Genomic DNA, 26,451 nt, shown 5'->3' on the forward strand with positions numbered 1-26,451 from the left:
CAGATTCTTAGCGTTTGTTCAAGCCTTTTTACTCCTCTGAGTATGCCTCTTCTTAGCTTTTTCTCTGTTTATTGATATTCATTTTCTTAAAATAGCTGTCACTTCACATCTGTCTCTACTTATAACTTAAGGTGCACTGAAGACAAAAACTTAAAAAAAAAAGAAAATTGTAAAATACTTTTCAGGAGCTGAGAAAGGCATAGGACAAAAGCAAAGGTACATAAAGGCAGCATGTTTTGCTGTTTCAGGACAATTTAAAATAAACCCACCCTTTTAATTATACCAGAGTAATGAGCCTTACACACAATATGTGGAAATATAATTAAAAATGTATTGTGGGTCAGTAGACCAAGTTGTCAGGTCATTATCTGAATCATAAAGTTGGGGGTAATGCCCATTAAAGGTTACTAGTTTGGAAAGGTTAGAGTAGACTTTAGTCTTCACAATATAAAGTTGTACAATTTGAATAATGCTTTAGAAAACCGCCAGCATTTGACTTTTTCACGAAACATCTCACAGAACTATAATGAGCATACAGAATTTTGCACGTGAGGGTAGAGCTTGGTGAGCTTCCATTATCCAGATCAAGGAACAGCGCTTAGTATCATAACGTCCCAGAGGCTGCCCTCCTGCTTCTCCCTTTTTCCTGCCCTCCAGGGTAAACCACTGTCCTGACATAGATAAGTTTTTCCTGTTTTTGTACTTTATATAAATGGAATCTTACAGTATCTTCATTTGAATTAATATAATAGATTATCATTCCAAGTGATATTCCTGATAGCAGCTCATTGAAAACAAGGTCTGTTTTCAGTTTTCCTTATTATATATCTAATTTGGTAAACTGGCAGTTTACCACTGTGTCTAGTTCTTTTTCTATTCCTTTAAGAAATTTTCTGTGTAGATGCTTGGTGTGTGTGTGTGTGTGTGTGTGTGTGTGTGTGTGTGTGTGTGTGTGTATGTATGTGTGTATGATGTGTGTATGTATGTATGTATTTACTTGCATATATATATGTATAGGCTTTTCAGATTTTTACTCAAATGCGATTTTGCCCTGCTGTGCATGTTATTCATCTCATAGTGCTATGTCTTGAGACCCTTTCATATCCGTTCATGTAGATCCACTTTGTTTTTCCTAATAGCGGCACGGTACTCTTTTGTACGGATGTATCATAATTTAATGAACCAGATGTCCACTGAAGAACAGTTAGTTACTGATCTTTTGCTTTTAGAACAAGAGTCCATGTAAGTTTATCTGTAAAATAAATTCTCAAAAATGCAGTTGCTGTACAGTGGGGTCCATGCATTTTAAATTTGCTCAGATATTTCTAAATGGCCCTTCAAAAAGTTTTGCCGGATTTTAATCCCATTGGCAAGTTTTGAAAATTCCTTTTTCCAGTGTTGTTGTTTTAGGTTACGTGTTATAAAGCTTCTTAATCTTTGCAGGCCAGTGGAGGAAAACCAATGAGTCCTTGTTATTTAAATGTGCATTTTCTTTACTTTTGAGTGAGGTTAGTTATTTATGTGTTTATTGGATATTTGTGTTTCTCTGGGGACTTGTCCTGTTCTTTGCTTATTTTCCTATAGGCTTGTTTATGTTTTTCTTAATAATTTCAAGGTAATCTTTCTGTATAAATGAAATTAGCCCTTTTAGTCATAGTATTATTTTTTTTTCAGTTTTTTTTTTTTGTCTCTGTTGTATTTATAGTCACTTTTTATTCCCAAACAGAATGTTTAGATTCTTATGTGGTGAAATGTACTAGTTTTTTCCCTACTGCCTTCTGAATTGTGTGTTTTTAATGAGAAAAAGCATTGGAAAGTTGAGACACGTAGGTAGATAGATAGATAGATAGATGATAACTCTAGCCTGGCATGGAAAAAAAAAATCTCAAGAAATGTTCATGGAAAATGTGGTTGAGCAGAAATTCAAATTTCAGTCAAATGTGTTGTGATCAACTATAAATAAACACAAATTTTGATATTATCTGCCAAAAATTAACATTTTTGACAGCTTTTGGAAGAATTTTCAATGCTATGCTTTTTTTCTTTTATGCTTTGTTATTTGGGTTTTAATTTCTCAAATGATCCCTCTTTTCAGATTTCAAATTATAACTTATTTCCTGCTCCACTGCTGGCGTCCAGTGATCCATGTCAGAAGTACTTCCAGGTCAGACACACTTCCATGTTTTTCAATGCAGAGAAGCAGTTGAATATTAAAATTTTAACAAATATCAATGATAGACGGTTGTTTTGATGTTAAACATGGTTTGCTAAAATGACGTTTGCTTTTTATCGTTCACTCATGTAGTGGAAAAGTGGATCGTTAAAATAAGATAGAAGAATCAATTGGACCTACCTGTATTCGTGTAATAATTGCATGACTCTAGTAATAGCATAATGTAAAAATATTTTAGTTGATTATAACAGGAAACTAAAACTATGTCAAATTTTGCCATCTAGCATTGTACTTGATAGCCTGTGAACAGTTACGTATGAACAATGAAGTGTCGGTGGTGAGTCTCCATAAACAGCATCTTGGCCATTGTTGGGTTTGTCTAGAATAGAGCTCCCCGATTCAGTATTCTCCTTGATCTATGCTAGTTAAATTCAGGCCTTAAGAAAACCACCATAATTTTATTGTATATCCGTTTCTTTGTGTCATGATGGATGCTAGTCCACACACAGTGTGGTGTGGGATTTAATTCTTAGCCTCACAGTAGTGTAATAAGGAAGAAGCAATTCCGATAACATTTTGTCTTTTTTTTTTTTTTTTTTAGTGTTTGTTTATTTTTGAGAGAGAGAGAGACAGAGCACAAACAGGGAGGGCAGAGAGAGGGAGACACAAAATCTGAAGCAGGCTCCAGGTTCTGAGCTGTCAGCACAGAGCCCAACGCAGGGCTCAAACCCACAAACTGTGAGATCATGACCTGAGCCGAAGTCGGACGCTTAACCGACTGAGCCACCCAGATGCCTCTCGATAATAGTTTGAATTAAACATAGGATAGGATTGCAAGTGAAAGATGAATCTGACAGAATCCATATTGGTTAGGATACAAACCACTCTGTAAATTCTGAGTTTTTAAGTAAGTAGATTTAAATTATGGACAAATAGCTATTAAAGTCCCTCAGTTCTGTAGTTAAACTCCTTATGTACATCCGAGCTGTTTTCTCTCTTACATAACACTGCATGATCTGTTTCAACAGAGAACTAAAATAAAACATAATAGAATAAACACTAAGCTCAGTAGAGGTGTATGAGTGACAGGTAGTATCCTTTTTATACAAAACAGTCAAAAACCTAAATTCACACAGGAAAATTAGGAACTCAGAGCTAATTTTTAGAGGCCATCTAATCACACTGTGATAATTTAGGGGCAGGGAGTAGATTTTCTTGTAAATACATGTTTGAATAGGCATATTAATTTTGGAAAATCATGGCAAATACATGTGTCCTTTTAAAAAAAAATACAGTTTAAATTGTTGAGAATGATCCTTCTAGGACTTCTTCAATATTTAAAATCTTTTAATGCATTGCAACATAGGCTCAGTATGGAAACTGTAAGAACAAAGCTAGCAAGTATATAAAATGATGTGTTTTCTTCTAAATGGAAGTAAACTAATCAAATAACTTCTAGGAATTTCTAATTGTCGCTTATATTTTATTATGCTAGTGTATTCATTCTTCCTAATGGTACTCAAATTGCTTTTATTCATCGGTAGTTATATAAGAGATAATGACCCTGTTACCCAGCACAGTTTTTTAATGGCAGCTACTACTATCATGCAATGGTATAGGATGGGACACATTTTACAAGGAAAGCGGTATTCTTATTTCAGTGGAGTATAGATTCCAGTCATTTTTTTACTTGAAAATTCAGATGGCAGCTAATTTGGGAAGATCTGGACCAATAACTGGGACAAGGTAGCCTTCCATCCCATTTCCTGACTCCCGGGAGCTATGACTAGAGGGAATCTTTTTTTTTTTTTTAATGTTTATTTATTTTGAGAGAGAGCGCGCACAAATAGGGGGAGGGGTACAGAGAGAGAGAAAGGGAGAGAGAATCCCGAGCAGGTTTCACACTGCCAGCGCAGAGCCCAACACAGGCTCGATTCCACAGACCGTTGAGATTGTGACCTGAGCCAAAGTCAGATGCTTAACTGACTGAGCCACCCAGGTGCCCCAACAAGGAACCTTTTAAAAAATAAACATACCCCAGAACATATGCCATTATCTGCCTGGAAGAATCCCTGTTGAACCAGCTGGCGGCGTAGTCAAGGAGTCTGCCATTGTATCATGCTCCCTGTTGGAATTCACTTGAGGCCCAGCTTTTCAGTTCCTGGGTCATTACTTTATCACTCACCTGCTTTTTCCCACCTAAACCAGTATTCCTAAGCGTGATCATTGACCACATTCATCGGAGTTGGTCATAAAAGTCTAGAGCTATATTTACAAAATACATTAATCTTTCAAAGACGTTGAGGCTTTTCTAAACAATGAAAATGGCTTAGAAATTGAGAAGGAAAAATATCCTTGGGATAAGCATATACTGTCTCAGTGTGGCTGCTTTGAAGGTCCTAATTCTTATTTGAATACACACATTCTGATTTGTGTTTCCAAAATGACTAATCTTCACATTTGCCAGCGGTGATATTGGAATGCCAGGTTTTCCCTCATCTGCAGTGCCTTTCTCACCTTGATCCACTGCCCGACTCCTACCTACTGTTTAAGATGCAGCTTAGCTGTGATTGTTTTGGGGAGTACCTTCCTTTAACCTCTTTCCTGTGCAAATACCTTTTTCTCATAAGTCTCTCTGCCTACTTTAGCCATTGTGAGTCTGTTTAATAACTTTATCTTCTCATTGCCTATTCTGACTTTTAAAAAAAATTTTTTTTTTAATGTTTATTTTTGAGAGAGAGAGAGAGAGAGACAGAGCACAAGTTGGGGAGGGGCAGAGGCAGAGGGAGACACAGAATCCGAAGCAGGCACCAGGCTCCGAGCTGTCAGCACAGAGCCCGATGTGGGTCTCAAACCCACGAACCATGAGATCATGACCTGAGCTGAAGTCAGTTGCTCAACCAACTGAGCTACCCAGGCACCCCTGACTGAGTTTCTTGAAGAAAAGTATCTGGTACATCTCTCTTGAGTCTCCTCAGTTCCACTGGGGATTTTTAACAAAGTGAGTCCTCAGGCAATTAAGTTGAGTGGGCATGGGAAACTTTTAGGTGGGTAAGACCTGGCTGTTGAAATCTTCCTTTTATCCTAGGAGCCTGGGGAAGCTGCCCTGTGAATCAGCTGTGGGAAGCTGCTCCTTTGGCTTTAAAAACTTCCAAGGTTCTAATCCTGTGATCTCCCTGCCTCCATGACCCAAGCTGCCTCCTCATAACCTTTACCTCTTTTGTTCATAGAGAGGTTCTTATCATTTTTGTCACATTGAGAGTTTACTTTCATGAGTCATTTCAGGAAACCAGCTTTATTTTGCCTCTCCTTCCTAAAAGAAAAAAAAAAATCTGAGTTATTTCATTTCCTTACTACTTAGAAGTCTAGTTCAAAAGGCAACATTCCTCAGGGTAGAAGTATTGCTGTTAACTCCTCAGTGGAAATAAAATTGTGTAGCAGAAAGATGAAGAAGCTGTGAAGTTTCACTGAAGAGCGGGGCCAACATTGGGTTTCCTGGGGCCCATTTGTCAATTTCCAATTTTATAAGCGTGTCATGGGAGCAGAGGGAGAGCGGCAGGTTACGGAGAGGAGTTTCCTGTCATTACTGACAAAATTTTTCTTTGACAGATGCTTAGAGGTCTCAGAAAAGAGAAAGCGGAGCGGGTAGGCTTAAGTACAGATTCCAGCATGAGTTTGAATTAGGACGTCATCCAAGTTACGGGGTTACATCTCCGTGCTGGGATCTTTGTGACTCTGGGGTTCAGGAAAGCTTTGTTGATCGTGGAATTTGAGTAACGCTGGCTTACCTAATTTTTTTTAGGTCTCATAAAAAATACTCTGTTAATTAACTAAGGTGGTTTTTTTTTGAATTCCTAAAAGGAGAAGGCCAGTTTAAAGTGGTTTAAGCACACACACTCCAATCGATTGATTTTAATTCCCGAGAAGTCTAGAGGCATCATGTTTCAAGTATGTCTCGTTTTAGGGATTCCAACACTGTCGTTAGAGCTTCCTCCTTTCTCTCCATCTTACAGATCTGCTTGCTCATTTGTTAAGTTCTGCTAACTCAGTTTGCCTCTTCATGGTGACCCCTTGAAGTTCTAGACTTATATCTTCCAGTTCAAGAAAAAGAGCACCCCTCCTCTGATCATTCCGGCAACAGTCTTAGGATTAGCTTTGTGTGGGTCGCATGCTTTTCCTTGAGCCAGTCACCATAGCCATGGGGATTTGCTACTCTGACTGGCTGGGCCTGGGCCGTGCCCTCCACGAAGTATGGGGCAGCGTTATCTCTGCCTGAAACACGTGGGCTGAACCCGTAGGACCTAAGCTGCATGAAAGTAGGTGTTTTTATTTTGTCAGGTTTGCTCGCTGCTGTAACCTTAGCAGTTAGAACCGTATCTACTGCATGGTCATGCACACCAGAAGTTCTGTTTAACGAAGGAATTAGCATGTAGAAAGGTTGATTCCCCAAGAAAAATTGTGGGGCTGGTACCAGATAAGGAGACATCCATGCCAGGCTGTAACAGATGTTTCTCCATGTGGATGCAGAGCGATGGCAGTAATAATATTAGCTCTTGTCACACTCTGAACTCAGCTTACACCTAGCTCTAGAATAGGAAATGATCCTCCTGAATTGACGTGGAGCTTCATAACAGCATGATGAATAGATGTAGAAGTGATGGCAAAGTCTTGGGGCCCCGTCCAACCACCAGAAATCCAGGAGAAGCAGAACCACTTCTGTACTGAAGAGTCTCAGGGTTACTGGCATTTGCTTATCCAGTCCTCATTCATTTTGCTTATGTCATGCACTGTGATGTTCATGGCCTTGAGAAGAGCAACTTGCACATAGCAGATGCTCGATGGATATTTAGTTAACGAATGGGTGAATGGATTAATGAATCAGACATTTATTGAGTACTCTTACATGCCAGGTTTTGCGAAAGGTACTGGAGGTTCGGAAAATTTTTAAATGAAAGGGAGATGCAAAGCAAAACGACAGTGAGGTGCCACTTCATACCTACTTGGATGGCCATCTTAAGAAAGACACAGAAATGAGTGTTGGGGAGGTTGTGGAGAAATTGGAACCTTCATACACTGCTGATGGGAATGTAAACTGGTGCAGCTGCTTTGGACAGCAGTCTACAAGTCCTCAAAGGTCAAGTGTATTTCATTATATAACCAGCAATATAATATAAATATAATTGGCCGTTCTGCTCCTGAATGTACACCCAGAAGAATTAAAAACATGTTCACACAAAAGCTTGTACATGAATGTTTGTAGCAGCATTATTTGTAATAGCTAAAATGTAGAAACAACCCAAATGTTCATTAACTGGTAAATAGATAAACGAAATGTGGTCTGTTGATACAATGGATTATGATTTGGCCATAAAAAGGAATAAAGCAGTGATACATACTACAACATGGATGAACCCCGACACACTAAGTGAGGAAAGCCAGTCACAAAAGACCACGTGTCGTATGATTCTGTTTATGTGAACTGTCTAGAAAAGGCAAGGCTATAAGGACAGAAAGTAGATTAGTGGTTGCCAGGGGCTGGGCTGGGGCAGGGGTCGGGGGGGGGGGGTGGGGGGAGAAATAGAGGGTGACTGCTGAGTGGAGGGTTTCTTTTTGGGCTGGTAACAGAATTCTGCCATTAGATTGTAGTGATGTATGTACAACTCTGTGAATATGCTAAACACCCCTGAATTGTACATTAAAAGTGAGCTTTGTGACATGTAAATTATATCTCAATAAACCTATCCTAAAAAATGAACAAAAGAGTCACCACCCTCAGGGAACTTACAGTTTAGAAGGAGAGATAGACATCTCAGTTGACATTTACAGTATAGAATAGAAGTACTGATACGAACAGCCTGTTACATCGCTAGCACAGAGGGACGGCAGCCATCATTGTGTATAGGGATCAGAGAAAGGCTAAAGGAGCCGTGTTTTGAAGGATTTATAAAGGAGCTTTCAGGCGGGGGTCTAGGGTGGGGCTAGGAGAGAGGAGGACAAAGAACATTCCAGGGCAGAGGAAACAGACTCTGTGCAGAGGGGGAACTTGAGAAGGGGTTGGCATTGTCAGGAAGGTAGATTGTGGCTGTGGTGTAGAAAACATGGGGAGGTGCAGTGGCAAGAGATGGGACTGGAAGGGCAGATTTGAGACTAGCATAGGAGAATTTGAGGTGGCTTGTGTAGAGTGAGCTGAATTTGAACAGTAGGGAGCCACTAGATGTTTTTAAGCAGGAGGGCTATGTGATCAGTTTGTTCTTAGAATGATACAGGGCAAAATGTGTCAGAGTAGACTGCAGAGCCGTTATGCTTAGAGATTTAGAAGGAACTGATAAGTGATGATGAGGGCCTGAAAGCAGGTGTGGAGGAGGTGGGAAGGGGAAACCTGATTTCCTGGAGAAACACTTCCAGGAAAATTGGCAGAATTCAGTAGGTAAGAAACTCATGGAGGGCTGTTTCAGTGTTTCCAGTCTGGAAAATGTAGAGTAGCAATGTCTTGAATTCTCACTTAGGGCCTAGCCCATGTGTTGGTGGATTTAACTCCATCCACACACCACCCCTCCCCCCCAAATTAAAGGGAATATTAGACAAATTAGTTTTTGATCTCGAATCTATAGTAAAATCAGGCAAAGGTAAATGGAAGTGCCTTGAATGGCACTGACTTTTGAGTCTCAGTATGGTATTAGTATTGGGGAAAGCAGGCTAAAATGTCCTATGTGTAGAACAGATGGAGCAAAAAGTAGGTGCGAGAGAGTGGTCCTAGGATAGAAGAGGAACATAGTCATCTTTTCACGTTTATATCCACAGAGCGCTAGTTTTTCTCCATAATTTTTAACATTTATATTACTATCGTGTTGCTGTTTCCCATCATACGTGATTCTCTTCTGTTCATTGTTACTACTGATGCAGGTGGTAAATATGAGGAAGAGAGGAAACAGAGGAAGGCCCGGAAATAGGTACCGGGGGTCACAGTGGTGACCGGAGCGCTGTGCCGTGTGCACGAGAGCCTCAGCTGGGCCTGAATGCTGTTCAGGCCAAAGCACGTACAACTTTGAGCTAGTAGGGTGACAGCTGATGAGAAATCATGTCTGGCAAAGAAGTATACCAGTCTGTTCTGGGTCACAAAACAGACTTTTGACTCTAAATAGCCTTTTCTTCTTTAGAGAGTTACAGCAGAATTGAGTAGGAATTTTCTTGAGCCAAGACTGAGGAGCAAAATAAGTTGGTCTGGATAGAATATTGAAATATTTTATTTTAAGATTCATTCATTCATTTATTCATTCATTTATTTTGAGAGCGAGATAGGGAGTGAGCAGGGGAGGGTCAGAGAGAGGGAGACAGAATCCCAAGCAGGCTCTGCACTGTCAGCACAGAGCCCGACACGGGGCTTGATCTCACCAACTGTGAGATCATGACCTGAGCTGAAGTCAAGAGTTGGACACTTAAGTGACGGAGCTGCCCAGGTGCCCCTAAAAGATTTTATTTTAAATCGTGTTTAGCTGTTACATGGGATAAAAGCTTGAGTAAAGATAGGCTTCTAATGTAAACATTTCTTGAGATGTTAACAAAACACTTGGTTGTTTTTTTGTTTTGTTTTGTTTTGTTTTTTTCGATTTTATTCGATGATTCCATAAACTTCTAATGAGTACTGTGTACTACACTGCTGTTCTGGTTGCTGGAAGTCTAAAGCAGGGTGAATGATGCTATATAGAGACAAGTTGATGAGGGTTTGGGAGTGTAGGAGAAGGAGCCCTTGAATCTGCCTGGAGGAGCAAGAAGATGCTTCACAAAGAGGTGATAGCTACCTTGAATCTTAAAGGTAAAGTAGAATTTTTCCAGACAGGAGGGAAGGATGCTGAGAATGTGTGCAAGGACAAGGAACGTGGCAGACGTGATCAGAGTGTTCCAAGTGCCTCTGAAATCATTAACTTGGATATATATCATCTTTTTCTTCCAAACCTCTCACTTCCTTGTTCCAGTGGTTCTAAGCCTTGGCCATACATTGGAGTCACCCAGAGAACATTTTATTACCCCCACTGTGCCCATTCCCAGACTGATTGAATCACGGCCTTTGAGGGTGTCTTTAGGGGTGGGCTTAGTCTTTTTTTAACAAAGTTTGTTTGTTTGTTTATTTATTGTGTGAGAGAGAGGTGAGAGTTGCGCACACACGTGAGCACAAGACTGGGGGAGGGACAGGGAGAGAGGGAGAAAGAATCCCGAGCAGGCTCTACGCTGTCAGTGCAGAGCCCCATGCAGAGCTCGATCCCATGAACTGTGAGATCATGACCTGAGAAGAACTCCAGAGTCAGATGCTCAACCAGCTGAGCCACCCAAGCGCCCCTAGCCTTCTGTATGTTTTAAAAGCTCCCCAAGGGTTGCGTGCGGCTGGGGTTGAGAACATTTCCTTGTTCCTGTGACTCCTGTTCCCTGACCTTTTGGAGATCTCTGATTCCTCCGCCTTTTCCTCCCAGCTCTCCACCCTCTTCCCAACTCTATTCCCTGCCCTCTGGGCCACAACCAGAGAGCATTCCTCATCTGCTCACTTCCCCACTCCTGCCACCTTGATCACATCCCCCTCTGTGACTGTTTCTTTGTTTTTCCCTCCCGTTCTCTAGGTTGCCTTTTCATTTTGTTGATGGTTTCCTTTGTTGTGCAGAAGATTTGGGGGTTGATGTAGACCAACTTGTTTATTTTTGTTTTTGTTGCTTCACTTTTGGTGTCAAATCCAAAAAACCATTGCCAAGACCCATGTCAAGGAGCTTACTGCCTGTTTTCTTCTAGGAGTTTTATGGTTTTAGGTTCAAGTCTTTAATCCAGTTTGAGTTAATGTTTGTGTATGGGATAAGGTCATGGTCCAGGTTCATTCTTTTGCATGTGGCCGTCCACTTTTCCCAACACCATTGTATTGAAGAGACTGTCCTTTCCCAATTGCTTATTCTTGGCTCCTTTGTCATAAGTTAATTGACCATAGATGCATGGGTTTATTTCTGGGCTCTCTGGTCTGTTCCATTGATCTGTGTGTCTGTTCTTATGCCATCAAACCTCAAATTTCTTTTAGAAAGTCACCAACTCTGTGTTTCTCCCACGTGACTTTTCTGGACTCTGTTCCTCTCCCTATGTTCCCCTACCCTGCTTCCCCTCAGGGGAAGACTTTACTTTCACAGAGAAAATTGAGGCTGTCAGTTTTGCTTTTCCTCGGTTTTATGTCACTGCAATAGTATATGGGCCTGTCCCCATCCTTACTCCCTTTCCTTCCTTCTCATGTGAAGAAGTATCCCTTGTCTTGGCCAAGGCTGACTCTCACATCCGCTGTGGTCCTTCCTCTTGTCACCTGGATTCTGTCTTATTCGTCTGTTCTTCTTCTGTGTTTCCACTTTTCCCTTCTCGGCTGGCCTCTGTGTTTCTAGCTTATAAGCAATAAAACATCACTAAGAATCTAATTTTAAAAAACAAAAACTCCTTTCTGTAACCCCATGAACCAGAGCTGTTGCTTTGGTTCATCTGCTGGTGTAAAGTCACTGAGGTCTCTGTGGAGGACAAAGGATCAGATAAGAAGGGAGTCATTCTTCATAGACTGAGAAATGTGAAACCTTAGGAATTCTTGATGATGAATTTTATTCCCTTCCAGTCTGAGAAACCTTTCTTTCTTCCTAGCAAGAGACACATGGAATAAATCACAGATGGTATGAACAATATTTGAGATAAATGCAACTGTCAGGTAGTTTCCTAGGAGTCCTGCAAGGGCACATGGTGACTGCAAACAGCTGAGTCTGTGTTTTAATTCAGTGGAATATATTCAGACTCCTTTGGGAGCTCTAACACATCAGTAGCCAAAGGCTCAATGCTACCTTATTAGTAATAGTTTTATGTGTGTGTACATTCTCCAGCAACTGGGCCATTTCTCCAAAATTTCTGTTTAGTACAAACACTAAGCCCAGGTCAAAAATATTCACAAAGATATTAGCAAACTACAACGGAGATTTGATTTTTCCAGGCATCCAGAACACAATTTCTAAACATGGTTGAGAAAAATTACCTTAGATGTATGGGTACATCATTGAACGGTAACCTTTCAGGTTAACTAAGAAAGCTGGAGCCCCAGAGGATTTTTCAGCAACTTTTTTTGTTGTTGTTGCCCAAAGGAACTGCAGAATAGAAATGCGGTGTAAATGTTTAGAAGGGCGTGATTTTTAAGGTTGCAAAAAATGAAGACCAATCACCGGCAGAAAATGCTTTTATATGAATTCAAGAGGGAGATTCTAAGTAAAATTTGGACCCTCTGACCTCTCAGCTTTTCTATAAATTGGATTTCGTGTGTCTACATTAAGGCTTTTATTTGTTCCTATTTAATGTATGAGTGAACACTGAAAATAAAGTGGAAAATGAGTCAATTCTATAAGGAGGTATGCAATGGAAGGATTAATTCTTACAATTTTTTATATAAAAATGTCTGCTCACTCTGTATGCTAAGCAGTTTAATCCTGCCAGGCAGCTAATGACTAGTTTTGTTTTTTCCAGCTGACTCAGGTGTAGACACTTTGGCAGTGTTTATGGCCAGCAGCGGAACCACAGACATCACGAATCGGAACAGTCCAGCCACACCACCAAATACCCTTAATCTCCGTTCCTCCCACAATGAACTGTTGAATGCTGAAATAAAACACACGGAAACCAAGAACAGCACACCCCCCAAATGCAGGAAAAAATATGCACTAACTAACATCCAGGTGGCAATGGGCCTCTCCGACCCAGCTGCACAGCCTCTGCTGGGAAACGGTTCTGCCAACATCAAGCTGGTGAAAAATGGCGAGAACCAGCTCCGGAAGGCTGCAGAACAAGGGCAGCAGGACCCCAACAAAAATGTCAGCCCCACTGCAGTCATCAACATAACTTCTGAGAAGTTAGAGGGCAAAGAGCCCCACCCACGCGATTCCTCAGGCTGTGAAATTTTACCCTCCCAACCCAGGAGAACCAAGAGCTTCCTAAATTACTATGCAGACCTGGAAACCTCAACCAGAGAATTAGAGCAGAACTTAGGCAACGAGCACGGGGGTGTGGAAGAGAAGCCCCAGCCGGGCCAGGACCAGGCCTCCACCGTCATCGGGAATGGTGAAGCACTCCCACAGAAACCAAACAAAGCCCAGTTCAGCCCTGAAGACGGTCAAGTGGCCACTGTGTCATCCAGCCCAGAGACCAAGAAAGATCATCCCAAAACGGGGGCCAAAACCGACTGCGCCCTGCACCGGATCCAGAACCTGGCACCGAGCGATGAGGAGTCCAGCTGGACGACACTGTCCCAGGACAGCGCCTCACCCAGTTCCCCGGATGAAACAGGTACCGCCGGGAAGGGTACAGGCTGTGGTGACACTTTCTTTTGGTGTTTTCAGTTGTTGATGGAATTAATCTCTAGTCAGACCGAGAAAAGTCATTTGCGGACGGAAAAGAACATCAGCTTCTTGGGGTAAAATTAGGCAGTTGGTGTGCAAAATATTGCTAGATTTCTCAATGGTTTCATTTCACTTCTTACGTAAGTTGTTTGACCTGGTAAGCATTTTTGTAAAAGAAATGGGTCCTTGGTGTTAAGCATAGTAAAACATCATCTGTTTAGAAATCATACCACCTGTGCTTAGGTGAACTATTTCTATGTGCTGTCTAGAAATGCTGGGTTTTGTTAAGCAAAATAATAAAAGAAATGCAGTTGCAGGGGACAGCATATAACCTGATTATAAAAACCAACTATTTTAAAGTTCTTGGAACTTATTTAAGCTCGAACTAATGAAAAGTTAGAAGTTTAAAAAATTTAAAAGCCTATTCATTATAGACATTTCCCTTTGACCTTTACTGGGAAACATTTTATTAGCCTTGTTCATGTGATGTTTTAAAGTAAGAAGGTGTTGTTGTTTGTTGCTGTTGTTTTTAGACATTCAGAAGTTCAGGATTTGAGCTAGTCTAATTGAGACCAGTCTTTCTTGACTTTTGTCTGTATCTGTAACATCTTAGGGTTTGTCAGAGAGTCACAACTGGGACAGAAATGAACAGGGTTCTAAAAGCCAGCTACTTTCCATCATCTTCTCATAGCTTCCCCATTACACTGATTTTAAGATTAAAACATGTGGAGCATCTGGAGGCTCTCAGTTGATTAAGCACCTGACTTTGGCTTAGGCCGTGAACTCATGGTTCATGAGTTCAAGCCCCACATCAGGCTCTCTGCTGTCAGCACGGATCCTCTGTTCCCTCTCTCTCTCTCTGCCCCTGCCCTGCTCTGCTCGCACACTCTCTCTCAAAAATAAATAAAACATTAAAAACAACAACGACACGTGGAGCACTTTGTTGGAGCTAAATTCAATATAAATAAGCACTCACAAAGGCTTATTTCTCTAACATAACCCTGCAGCCCGGCAACTATCCTAGTGGGTTCCAAGATTACCTTAACGTGCTGTAAATATAACAGATAGTGCCACCACGGAAGGAAATAACATTTTTGCAACCTATAAGGCACAGAAATTACAAGGACTGTAGATAAGGAAAAGAGAAGGAGACAGTGAAGACATTAACTTGTTTTTAAAAAAAGTGTTTTTGAAGTGCCCTTTAAAATTGCGGTGCTTTAAATGATGGATTTCATGAGCCTGCTGTAGCTGGATATGGCAGTAGGGAGGTTGAGATGAGTCCATTTCGTCTCCTGAATGTCTGGACCTGCACATTACTGGAAGCATAATTATGTCTGGTAATGTTACTGAGTTCACAGCTATTACTTTTTACCCATTGAGAGGATTCATATCCTATCACTGATAGACACTGTCACCTGCTAGTGTTTGAATCTACATAAAGGACTCCTTGAGTATCTCCTATCCAAACTCCACTTCCTGTTTTCAGTGGCGCCAGTAAGGCCTCACGGACTTCCTCCCGCCTCGGCGGCCTTTCTGCTGCTCTTCCAGGCACGGCACTTTCTGTTGTAGGCAAATGTTAAGTGTTAATGGTATTAAATGAACAGTAAAGTCTCCACGGTTCCTCACTCTAGACCCTTTCTCCAGCGATGGCCACCATCTTTTTGTTTTAAGTATTTCCTTTCAGAAAGCATTTTAGGCATATACCCACATTTACAATAAATTTTAAAATTTACCCATATTTTATGATAATGGTATTTTTAAAGATCTTTAAAAGATACATCCTAACATACAATAGTATGCTATGATATAATATAAACTAATATAAATAATATTGTGTATGGGATTTTCTCCAAAATAATTGAGGTAGGGATAAAAAGAAGAAACAGAATTGACCATAAGCTGATAAATGTTAAAGATTGGTACATAAGGGTTTATTATCCTGTTCTCTCTAATTTTGTGTCTTTAAAATTCTCATAATAAAAAGTTAAAACCAGAAAAAAATTACTTACATTAGGCAGTTTTATGAATGGTTTGCTTTTTCCTCTTAGGTATATATTTTGTAGAGTCGTGCATGTGAGGACATACCGTTTTTCTACCTCAGATTTTTAAAGTGTCGGGCGTGCTATTCCACCATATTCAAGCTCCAGTGGTTTATTCAATGATTCCCTCACTGCTGAGTATTTGGATTATTTCTGTCCACAGAAATAATTTCTGTCCACTCTGTTGAGTGCTGGTGTCAGCGAGGGCCTGTGGCACTCACGAAATCCAAGCCGAACATGCGCACTCTGTTTCACCTGCGCTGACGCTCTCCAGGAAACCTTTCTGGGGTCCCCTCTGCTCGCCACTCATCTGCTCAGGTCCTGGCATTACCTTCTGTTGTGTTTCTGTGTAGAGCCCACTGCAGTGCTTGGCACATGGTGTAAACTTGGTTAGAGCTTTCTGACACAGTGAGGGGATACATTCATTTTTCTCTCTTAAAGTCAGTTTTGAAGGCCTTCAAAAAAATTTTTTTTCAAGAGCGAGTGAGCGTGCGCACGTGTGCACATGTGAGCAAGAGAGGGGCAGAGGGAGAGGGAGAGAATCTTAAAAACAGGCTTCGTGGGGCGCCTGGGTGGCTCAGTCGGTTGAGCGTCCGACTTCGGCTCAGGTCACGATCTCGCGGTCTGTGAGTTCGAGCCCCGCGTCAGGCTCTGGGCTGATGGCTCAGAGCCTGGAGCCTGCTTCCGATTCTGTGTCTCCCTCTCTCTCTGACCCTCCCCCGTTCATGCTCTGTCTCTCTCTGTCTCAAAAATAAATAAACTTTAAAAAAAAAATTAAAAAAAAAAACAACAAAAAAAAACAGGCTTTGTGCCCAGCCTGGAGCCCGTCTTGAGGCTCGATTCCACAACCCTGGGATCATGACCTGAGCTGAAATCAAGAGTTGGTTGCTCAAACACTGAGCCACCAGGCTTCCCAAGAGCTTCAAATGTTAAAGGAAGATTGATAATATGGTAATGCCCCTAATGAGTGGCCAAGGATAGACATTTTGAATCAAATATGCTCAAAAGAATGTGTTGCGACTCTAAAGCAGCAGATTGAGTTTTTTAAAAACATGCTGGAACCAAAAGCGTGCCGTGGTTCAACATATGGTCACTTTGGGGTCTCTGCACGGAGTTCAGCATGGTGCATTGTCTCCAAGCATTAGTATCAATAGTTTGGGGAAATACTTTTGGAATTTCCTCATAGCCAGTTGTGAACTTCTACTGAAAAGAAACCTCTTTACTTCATGATCTGAGTTTCAGGTAGTGAGCACTACATAAATTAGTGAGTAAAATAAAATAAACGATTTTTCAGAATTTGTATTTCTTATGATTCCTTCTGTCCAGTGAAACATAGTGTTTACCGTGATCACAATCAGTTTTAAATTAAACATTGTCTGTTTCACTTACAATGGTAAATTCAGTGTTCCTTATATATGTTTCGTATAATATATACATGTTTTTGTATGTAACAGACACAAATACTATTGAAAGAAAACAAGAAATAAGAGCAAATATTTTGTAAGATACTAGTTGCCAAGTATATGTATTTGCTCATCTGCTGTGTGTTAAGTAAATACTCATCACAGTGGTGTGTGTTTTGTGACTAAATCATGACACAAGTATCTTTGGATTGTAGACTGTGCTTTGGGGAGCCTAGAAAAAGAGAACAGACTCGTTTCTACCTCTTAGGGGCATCCTTTTCCAAGTTAGACTCCTATTTATAAAGTAAAATGCACTGCCTAACCCAGAAATTGACTACTTTCTGTTTCTCTTTCTTTCTGAATTGCTCCCTCCGGCATTTTAGTAACTTTTTTTTTTTTTTTTTACGCGATCAATCATGTATACAATATGTTGCTCCTTTATTCCTCCTGTGGAGTCTGTCCTCTGAGAAAACAAGAGCCTATTAGGAAAAAGAAAAGCATCTGTGATATTACTGAGTTTCATAGGAGTTTACAAAAGTTCAAAAGCATGCCTTGACTCCCATTCTAAAAGAAAGGGTTGCATCATTTTGGTACTTGAAGGTGAGAATTTGTAATCCATTAGCATTTTGCCAGAAATACATTTCCGTCCATGGTCCCAGGTAAGTAGGTTGACTCAGATAAATACAGGCTGGTCATATTGTGTGTAGTTACCTGGTGTTTTAGGTTTGTTTCATGAACAGTTTTGAAATATATGACATTTTGATCCAGTTTGGTACAGGTTTCAGTAACTTGATACCAACATTTAACTTAGGTCTAATTCCGGCTTAATAAAATTGAAGATACAGAGTATGAAACTAGGTGGATCTTGTGGAATAGCCATGCCAAAAGATGGTTTGTTACTAATGTGTGCAAAGGCAGGATACACACGGAGAAAACAAACTCTAGATGGTGGGACCTTGGGCCTAATGCTTCATTAACTCCTCACTGAAAATTTCATCCCAGCTTGGTTACAGACAGGCAGTTCACATAGACTTTCATGTGTAAAGTGGGGGTGATAGCAGGGTCAGGCTTACACCAACCATGAGCATTAAGTAATAGCATTTTCAAATGACTCTTAGAACAATGTCTGGCATACTGCAAGAGTTTAATAAATATTAGTGTTTATTATTATTAGCGATTACCATTACCACTTTAGCAATGGAATATAAAAATTTGCTTCTTCCTTAATTATGAATTACCTATGTTTTGGACTCTGATTTTGCTTAGAACTTTCTGCACCCTAAGGGCGGGGATTGGTTTGTCTTCATCTTTGCATTTGTATTGTCAGTGCCCGAAATATAGCAGGTGAACTTAGTAAATCAGTAATGATTAACTGAATAAAACCGGAGGCCATCCTCATATCCCGAAATGGCCCTGATTTATTCAGTTAATCATTTGGTGTTATAGCTTAATCAATGTCTGATTTTGATGTTAGGTACATATTTTAAACTTAATTGATGATGTTGCCTCGTAATAGGTGAGGCTGAAAAACCAGTTATTAGGAAAGGCACAGGGAAATCCTCTGGGCCTACCATGTGCCCATAGAACCTTGTTCGTGGCACTTTTTCGTACTCAGGTGGCCATGACGGGACTTGAGTCAACGTCTTCAGACACAGCATCCAGTGTTTTTCCACTGTACCAACCACAGTCTTGAGACGTAGGTATATGACCTCCAGAGCCTGAATATATGAGATTTAATCTTCTTAAACTGGATATGTGTGGAGCAGTCATCTTGAGAATCTGGGAAATGGAAAATTGTATTTTAGAGGGTCTTTCCATTCTTACAAACAACGGAGATTTAGTTCAAATGTTGTCTCCTGTGTGAAACCTTTCAAGTCCCTCTGAGTTATTGAAAGCCCTTTCTCCGTACACCGGAGACATGTTTTCAGATTTCTTTTATCATGTTCCCCTGAAGAGTTTGTAACCTTACTTGAAACTTTCCGTTTAGACAGAGAGTCCTGTGAAAGCAGGAGCCAGCTCCTCATGACGTGTGGATGTGAACCTCTTCAAAGAGAACGTAACACATAGTAAAAGGCTGCATGAATGTTATCTGTTTGCTGAGTGGATAGCTGGAGCTGGGTGATAAACATGTATGCTCTCTGAGGTTTGTTTTATCAATGAGCACATCTACAGAAACAGAAAAAGTAAGCACAGCTTGTAAACCATCATTGTGAAGAGTACCCGGATAGGCTGATTCTTATTTATATTCTAAGCTCCTGGGAGGGATGGAGTATTGGGGCCAGTCACTCAGTCTACCACAAACATTGCTCATATTTGAGTCCATGGGTCTGCGAGTCAGAAAGGCCAGTGCCAAGGAAAGAGGCCACTTCGATTTCACTTGCTGTTCCACTTGGCCTGGTGCTACAAATTGATCCGTGTCGCTGGAGAGTTTGAATCCTTTGATGTCACACGTTGATTGGTTTCCCAGTGAGAGGCCAGCAAAGTGGACCTCTGTTGCAAGCTGGTTAGTGGGCAAGGGGGAAAGCCGAGGAACAAACCGAATTATGTCAGCATAATTGGCAGCACTTACTCTGGCCTTAGCTTAAGAGTGATAGCACTTTGGATAATTATATACTATGAATGCTTTCAGTAACTTCTTTTAAATTTTTTTTTTTTAACGTTTATTTATTTTTGAGACAGAGAGAGACAGAGCATGAACGGGAGAGGGTCAGAGAGAGGGAGACACAGAGTCTGAAACAGGCTCTGAGCTGTCAACACAGAGCCTGACACGGGGCTCGAACTCACGGGCCGTGAGATCATGACCTGAGCCGAAGTCGGCCGCTTAACTGACCAAGCCACCCAGGCGCCCCAGAAACTTCTTTTAAATATTCATTCTGTGTCACTTGTTTTCTGGTAATTTCAACTATAAATGATTTTTAAATTGCTTTTCAAAAGCTCCTATCCCTTGAAAATATAATTCCAGGATATAGGAGAGGCCTAGCTTTCAGCTGGTTTGCCCTGCTGGATTACTTTTAATCTCTTAAATATCCTTGGGTGATTCACTAGGCTTCCTGTCTTGTCTTCTCAGTTGAGAGTTCCATGATGTGACAGGAGGAATTCAGGAAGACAGATGTGAGATGTTTCCAGAATAGCTCGGACACACTGTGTTCTGGGGTAGATGGTGTGATTTCCAAATTAGATTTTGTACCTTGGGGGTAAGATATAGAAATTTTTTTTTTATCTCATCCCATGAACTTAGGGAAGAAAGTGATTTTGCTCAATTAAGTATTTTTGGAAAGTTCTAGACAAAAAAAAAAAAAAAAAAGAAAAAGTATTCACTTGAATATGCAAGATAGTTTTTGGTTGCTCTTTCATGATAAAGTGTTATGCTTCAGGGGGTTGCCTAGGTGGCTCAGTTGGTTAAGTGCCCGACTTCAGCCCAGGTCCTGATCTCGAGATTCATGAGTTCGAGCCCTGCGTGGGGCTCTGTGCTGACAACGCAGAGCCTGGAGCCCGTTTTGGATTCTGTGTCTCCCTCTTTCTCTGCCCCTCCCCCCCCCCCCCCATGCTCTGTCTCTGTCTCTCTCTTTCTCAAAAACTAAACATTAAAAAAATTTTTTAAGTATTATACTTCAGGAAACAAAAAGATAAATACAATGAAATGAGTGGTAGCAAAAGCCTAACCGTCGCAGTGAGCACAAGACAGTAGATACATTCCAAAGGACCAGGAAGGACTGTGAGAAGCCAGGGTGCTGTAGGATAGAGGGAGGGTGTTCTACCTGCCAGGAGGAGGAGGAAACTTCAGTTGATAGGGATGCCCTGTCAACTGGCTCCCTCTCTAGTTGATAGGGATGTGGAAGTTCGGTACTTAAATTTACCTGTGCTGGGGACTGAATAGACATCAGATGGAGATCTGAGCAGGGCATTGACCCTAGAAGTGTTAAAAAGTAAAGAGTCTCTCTTTTTATTTATTTTTTCTTTTCTTTTGTTTTTAATTAATTGCTAAAGAAGTTTAACTTGTGATTTTTCCACACTTTTTTGTTTTTTTTTTTAGAGAGAGCGTGTATGTGTCTATGTGCAAGAGAGTAGGGGAGGGGCAGAGAGAGGGGAAGAGAGAATCTCAAGCATGGTCCATACCTGCATGTAACCTGACCTAGGGCTTGATCTTATGACCCTGAGATCATGACCTGAGCTGAAATTGAGAGTCAGATGCTTAACCCACTGAGCCACCCGGGCACCCCTTTCCCTACTCTGCTTTGCTTTATTAGCATTTTGAAAATAATTTTTTTTTTTCTAGTTCGGCAAGTTATTTAGCTTCTGGGGAGAGTGTGGTGTGAACAGAGTGGCTGCTTAGGAAGAGAAGGGGTGGAGTCCTCTAGCTGTCCTGTGGAAGGTGCTCCCAGAGGTGCCAGGTGATGCCCTAGTGCCCTTGATGGAGGGTATGCAGCCACTAAGACTGATTCAGTGGAACCATAGAGACAAAAATACTACTGGCGGCTTGAAAATTTCTGGCCAAATTTCATCATGAACTGTCTGCCCAGACTTATTATCCTCACAGAAGAACCTTACATTATATGTCATAGAGAGGCTTATGATTTTAAAAACCAAGATGTTGCAGAAACATCCATAGTCAGTAAACTGAACTTACCCACATCCATGGGGAACTGAAATAGATCTGTAACCTTACCTTGATTTTCACTGAGCAGTATTATCTATGTAAGTTAACAACAGCTTAAGGGCTTGTGAATTTGCTCATCATGGTTTTGTTCATTCGTTCATCCATTTTTTCTTTATTTTGTTACTTCATGTATACATACATATACCGATCATTTTAAAAAAATGTTTATTTATTTTTGAGAGGCCGGGGAGGGGTGCGGTAGGAGGAGGGGGGGGTGGATAGAGGATCTGAAGCAGGCTCCACACTGACAGCAGAGAGCCCGATGCAGGGCTCAAACTCGAGAACAGTGAGATCGTGACCTGAGCTGAAGTCAGATGTTCAACCGACTCAGCCACCCAGGTGCCCCACAGTTTTTAGCAACCTCTTCTGTGTTCTGTGATAGGTGCCTGAGACCTCGAAATAAGTTAGAACCAGTCTGTGAGTGCAAATAGCTCCCATACAGTTTCTCATCCCCATGGTCGCAGCCCTCACCATATGAAGAGTGCCTTTTACATGTGTCTGTGTGTTCTTTGTTTCATCTTGTACATGTCAGTACCTCAGCAAGCATAAAGAGATACAGCCTATCCCAGATCAGGCCCTGCCCAGATCCTAGGCAGCCTAAATTTACAAGCAAAAAAGAAAAGATGTTTATATGTTTTGTTAGTTTCTTAGGGCTGGTGTAACAAATTGCCACATACTTGGTGGCTTAAAACAACAGAACTTTATTCTCATGGTTTTAAAAGTCCAGAATCAAAGTGTCAGCAGGTCAGGCTGCTTTTGAGGGCTCCTTCTGAAGGTCCCTTCTTGCCTCTCCCAAGCTTCCCACGGTTCCTGGCAGAGCTTGGAATTCTTTAGCTTATAGCTGTGGTACTGCAGTCTGTGCCTATGTCTTCCCATGGCCTTCTTCTTAGGACACCAGTCATGGGGTGTAGGGCCCTCCCTAATCCAGTATGACCTTACCTTGGGCTGATTATATCTGCAAAGGTTATTTCCAAATAAGGTCACATGCTGAGGTTCTGAGAGGGTATGGATGGGCGGGGGGGGGGGGAACTACTCAACACCAGTGCAGATATCTTCACAGGTAATTTTTTAATACATGCAGCACAGAGGAGATGTGAGGATATATGCAGGAATTATCATGTTCAGATTTTTCAAGAAGGAGATCTTACATTTGCAGGTATTGTGAGAACTGATAAGTGATCAAACTATGCTGCCAGGGGGACCTCAAGATGGTTTGGGGTTCCTTCGTCCAAATTCTTTACTGTAGAGATAAGGAAACCTATGTGTGGGACTGACCCTGGGGAATCTGAAATCGTAAAACCAACTGAGACAGGGAATAAGTGTGGAAAGGACAGGAAAACACGACAAAGACATAGTTCAGCTTCAGATTTAGCAATGTGGCTGAGCTCTGAGGGTAGGACAGTTCAGGGAACGTGGCATATGGAGATGGAGTTATTCCTTTTGATCAAAGCCTAAGAACAGACAGACAGGGATGTTGGCAATAGCCATGTTTTTCTTACCTGTGTTTGAGAGAGATTGCTCACACAGGATCTTCGTGGGAGCTATGCAGAATATAAGAGAAAAAGATATGACTTTAAGACAATGCAAAGGTAATAGGATGCCATGAAATCTTCAGAGGTCACAGATGGGCAGTGCTGGAGAATGTACAGACAACCCTCAGACAGGTTTTGTCCTGTAAACAATGTTTTAGAAAACTTTGAATTAGAAGCCAGTGCCTAGAAATTGGGAGCTTTCATTACTTAAAAACATGGGTTTCTCATTTTTCTTGTAAATGCAGGAATCTCACAACACTGGGCTCAAATGCCGAAGAGGCAACAGTCAGTGGCAGCCGTTGAGATGGGTCCTGTCCTTCCTAGCTTGAGGCACTGGACTTGGGGACCCCGGCTGTATGTGTCAGTGGACTCAGCTGCCACATACACATGAAACTATTAAGGTAGAATTAACGAGCGGAATGTTGGTCTTGCCAGGTAGGGCTGCATGCTGGTGCCATAGAAGCAACGTCCTGGGATCATAGTCATTCTGGTGTCAGTACCATGCCTTCTGCTAGAATTACAAAGTGTGACATGAACTGTTAAGCAAAACATGCTTGAAATTTCCAAAGACGCCTTTAGATGACTTCTCAGTGTTCTCCATCTGTTAATCTGGTTAGAGGAGGGGAAACATTAGCTTTTCAGAAGCTAGGATGTGGGTGGTTCATAAATTTTGTGCCTCACGTCTGACCCAGTTAATGTACGCAGTTTGCTCTCGTAAATGTGAAGGTAGTTAATGATTACCCTTATAATTTATATATTGTATTTCCCTATTATTAAAACCCTTAGATGCAAAACAGTGAAATCAGATCTTCATATTCAAACACTTCATTGGAAAAGTCAAGTCATTTGACTATTAGAAAATCGTATGTGGTCAGCAGTCCACACGGAATGGTCAGAAAGCAGGAGAACGGGGTGACCCCCCACTCCGAAGCATTTCTCTTGGTACCTAAGAGGGGAGGTGATATTTGTTGTTTGAGCTTTCATGTTTTCTTTTTGTTTAACTTTCCATAGATTTTCTCTTGAATATGATTGGATTTAATCGTGGAAAGCAGTCTTGCTTAGTATCGTTAGGGACATTGTTAGTTGATTGTTCTCCCTCAGTGTTATTTGAAGAAGTCTTCACATTGAACTGAATTGGTACATCTGAAATATGATAAGGGTGGATCTCCATCCTGTAAATGGCTTGTTTGTTGCCAGGACACTTTTTCTCATACAAATGATAGTGTATGGTGAAGGTTATATAAGGTCCACAAGATGGCTGGCTCATGAAAGCATATTTAATCCCTAATAGGCATGTAGAGTAGTATTAATAGAACCACAGAACCTTTTCTTGGAATGTTCTAAAGAAAATGTGGTCATAGCTCCACGTGGAGTTGTCAGAAAGTGAGAGAGTGGAGATGACCCCAACTCCAAATCGTTGGGTAGGGACTGATGGGAGGTGTAGCAAGGGAAGTTCAGGGGCTGGACATGGGAAGAGACCCGATGATGGAAGTCTCCGGGGGCACTTCTCAGACATGGACAGACTCTCCAGTTCTTACTTTGCTCTTCTGTATTTGTTCCAAGTGTGTGTCCTTTGGGGAGACCTCTGACCAACATTTCCTTTGATCCCTTGCTCACCGTGGACAAGGGAGACATTCCATGACCTCCTGCCCTTCATTTCTTTACCCAGAACAAGCATCGGCTTCTTTCAGGATTTCCAGGTGGCTGTCACCTTTTTAGTTCATGACTTATCCCTCTGTCCCCTGATGACTTTTCTTCTGTGTGTTACAGAGCAACAGCCCTGAGTCAGAGAAGGAACTCCATATATAATATATCAGAGAGAAGCATTTTCACCTCAGGTTTATTATATCTTTAACGGAGTTAAGGATTATTGGATTTGTAAAATCTAGGTGGTTGATTTTTAGGATACCCTTAGTCAGGTTGATAGGTTCCCTTACTCCACTTAACATACTTTCAGTCCAGTGAATGCCTACTGAGTTCCTAGACGTGCAAGGAACTGAGCTATTGCTCTGGGTGAATCCCAGATTGAGATATAATCTTTCCCTCAGAGAACTCACAGCCTGCTTCCTCAAGATTCTTTTAAATCTCTTCATCCATATCCTGGCATTCATCACTTCCTGGGTGTTAGAGGAATATATCCTAGCTCATCCCACTTAATCACTTACTTAACCTCTGAGCCGCAGCTTTCTTATCCCTAAAGTGGGAATAATAATAGTAGAACCTATCTCATTAGATTGTTACATAAAGCCCTTGAGACAAGCCAGGCCCACAGAAAGCGTGTTTTGAAATGTTAGCTATCATCATCATTATTATCTTATCTTTGCTGTGAGGTGGGAAGCTTCTTCAGGATATAGTCTGTTTTACTTTTGTTGTTCTGTTAATTCCCAGAGTTCGTACAACAGGTGTGCATGTTTCAGTGAATGACTGTTATAAAAAGTAAATTGTATTTTTTTAAAGTTTTTATTTAAATCCTGGTTAGTTAACATATAGTATAATATTAATTCCAAGTATATAATACAATGATTCAACACTTCCATCCAGCACCTGGTGCTCATCACAACAAGTGCACTCCTTACTAGCAGTATAACAAATTTAAGGTAATGATTTACTTCCAGGAAATTCACAATAATTAGGGCGATGCATAAATCCTCTGCTTTGCTTTGCTTTTGTTTTTTGTTTTTTGGTTTTTGTTTTTTTAAATCCTCGGCTTTTCAAGTGTGAGTATGTAGGAAGATCTCCTGGGGATCTTGTTGAAATGCAGATTCTAATTCGGTAGGCTGGGCAGGCACCTGAGATTCTGCATGTTTTAAAGAAAATTTTTCATTGTGGATATTCTACATTTGTAACGAGCTCTTTCAAGTGATATTGCTAGTGCTTCACCACAGTTTGAGAGGTAACACTGGACTGCAGGCTGCAGAAGGAAGGGGATACCAGATAGAGTTTTGCCAAGTATGGAGAACAGAACAGATAAGGGTCGTGAAGTTCCAGATAAGGCGTTTCTGCATGGAGAGAAAAGGACAGAATTGAAAGATAAATGGGGTTCAGGGAGGAAAAGAAGTGGTGGACACAGTAAAAAAAAAAAAAAAAAAAAAAAAAAAAAGAACCTGGAAGAAAACAGAAGAGATTACTCTAAGGCAGTGTCCTCAAACTTTTTTGGTCTCAAAGACCCCTTTACATTTTGAGAATTATTGAGAGCCCCAAAGATCTTTTTTTCATGTAGATTATATCTCTCAATACTTATTGTATTAAAGATTTTAATGGAGATT

At 41.0% G+C, this 26,451-nt stretch overlaps 1 protein-coding gene across 9 annotated transcripts in view; it reads left to right on the plus strand.

The window, feature by feature from the left end:
• APBB2 (amyloid beta precursor protein binding family B member 2) overlaps window positions 1-26,451 on the plus strand; it is a 388,585-nt gene that overhangs the window by 177,339 nt on the left and 184,795 nt on the right. For 7 of the 9 annotated variants that reach the window (XM_019413533.2, XM_019413479.2, XM_019413526.2 and 4 more), the window contains one exon: window positions 12,686-13,501. In XM_019413533.2, coding sequence (XP_019269078.1) covers window positions 12,686-13,501 — 816 coding nt within the window. Of the gene's footprint in view, window positions 1-2,095; window positions 2,165-12,685; window positions 13,502-26,451 lie in introns of all 9 variants that reach the window. The other 2 variants (XM_053901612.1, XM_053901613.1) reach the window with 1 other exon arrangement.

This window comes from Panthera pardus, unplaced genomic scaffold (genome assembly GCF_024362965.1).
Source record: "Panthera pardus isolate Hobbes unplaced genomic scaffold, ASM2436296v1 HiC_scaffold_13, whole genome shotgun sequence".
NCBI classification, from domain to species: domain Eukaryota; kingdom Metazoa; phylum Chordata; class Mammalia; order Carnivora; family Felidae; genus Panthera; species Panthera pardus.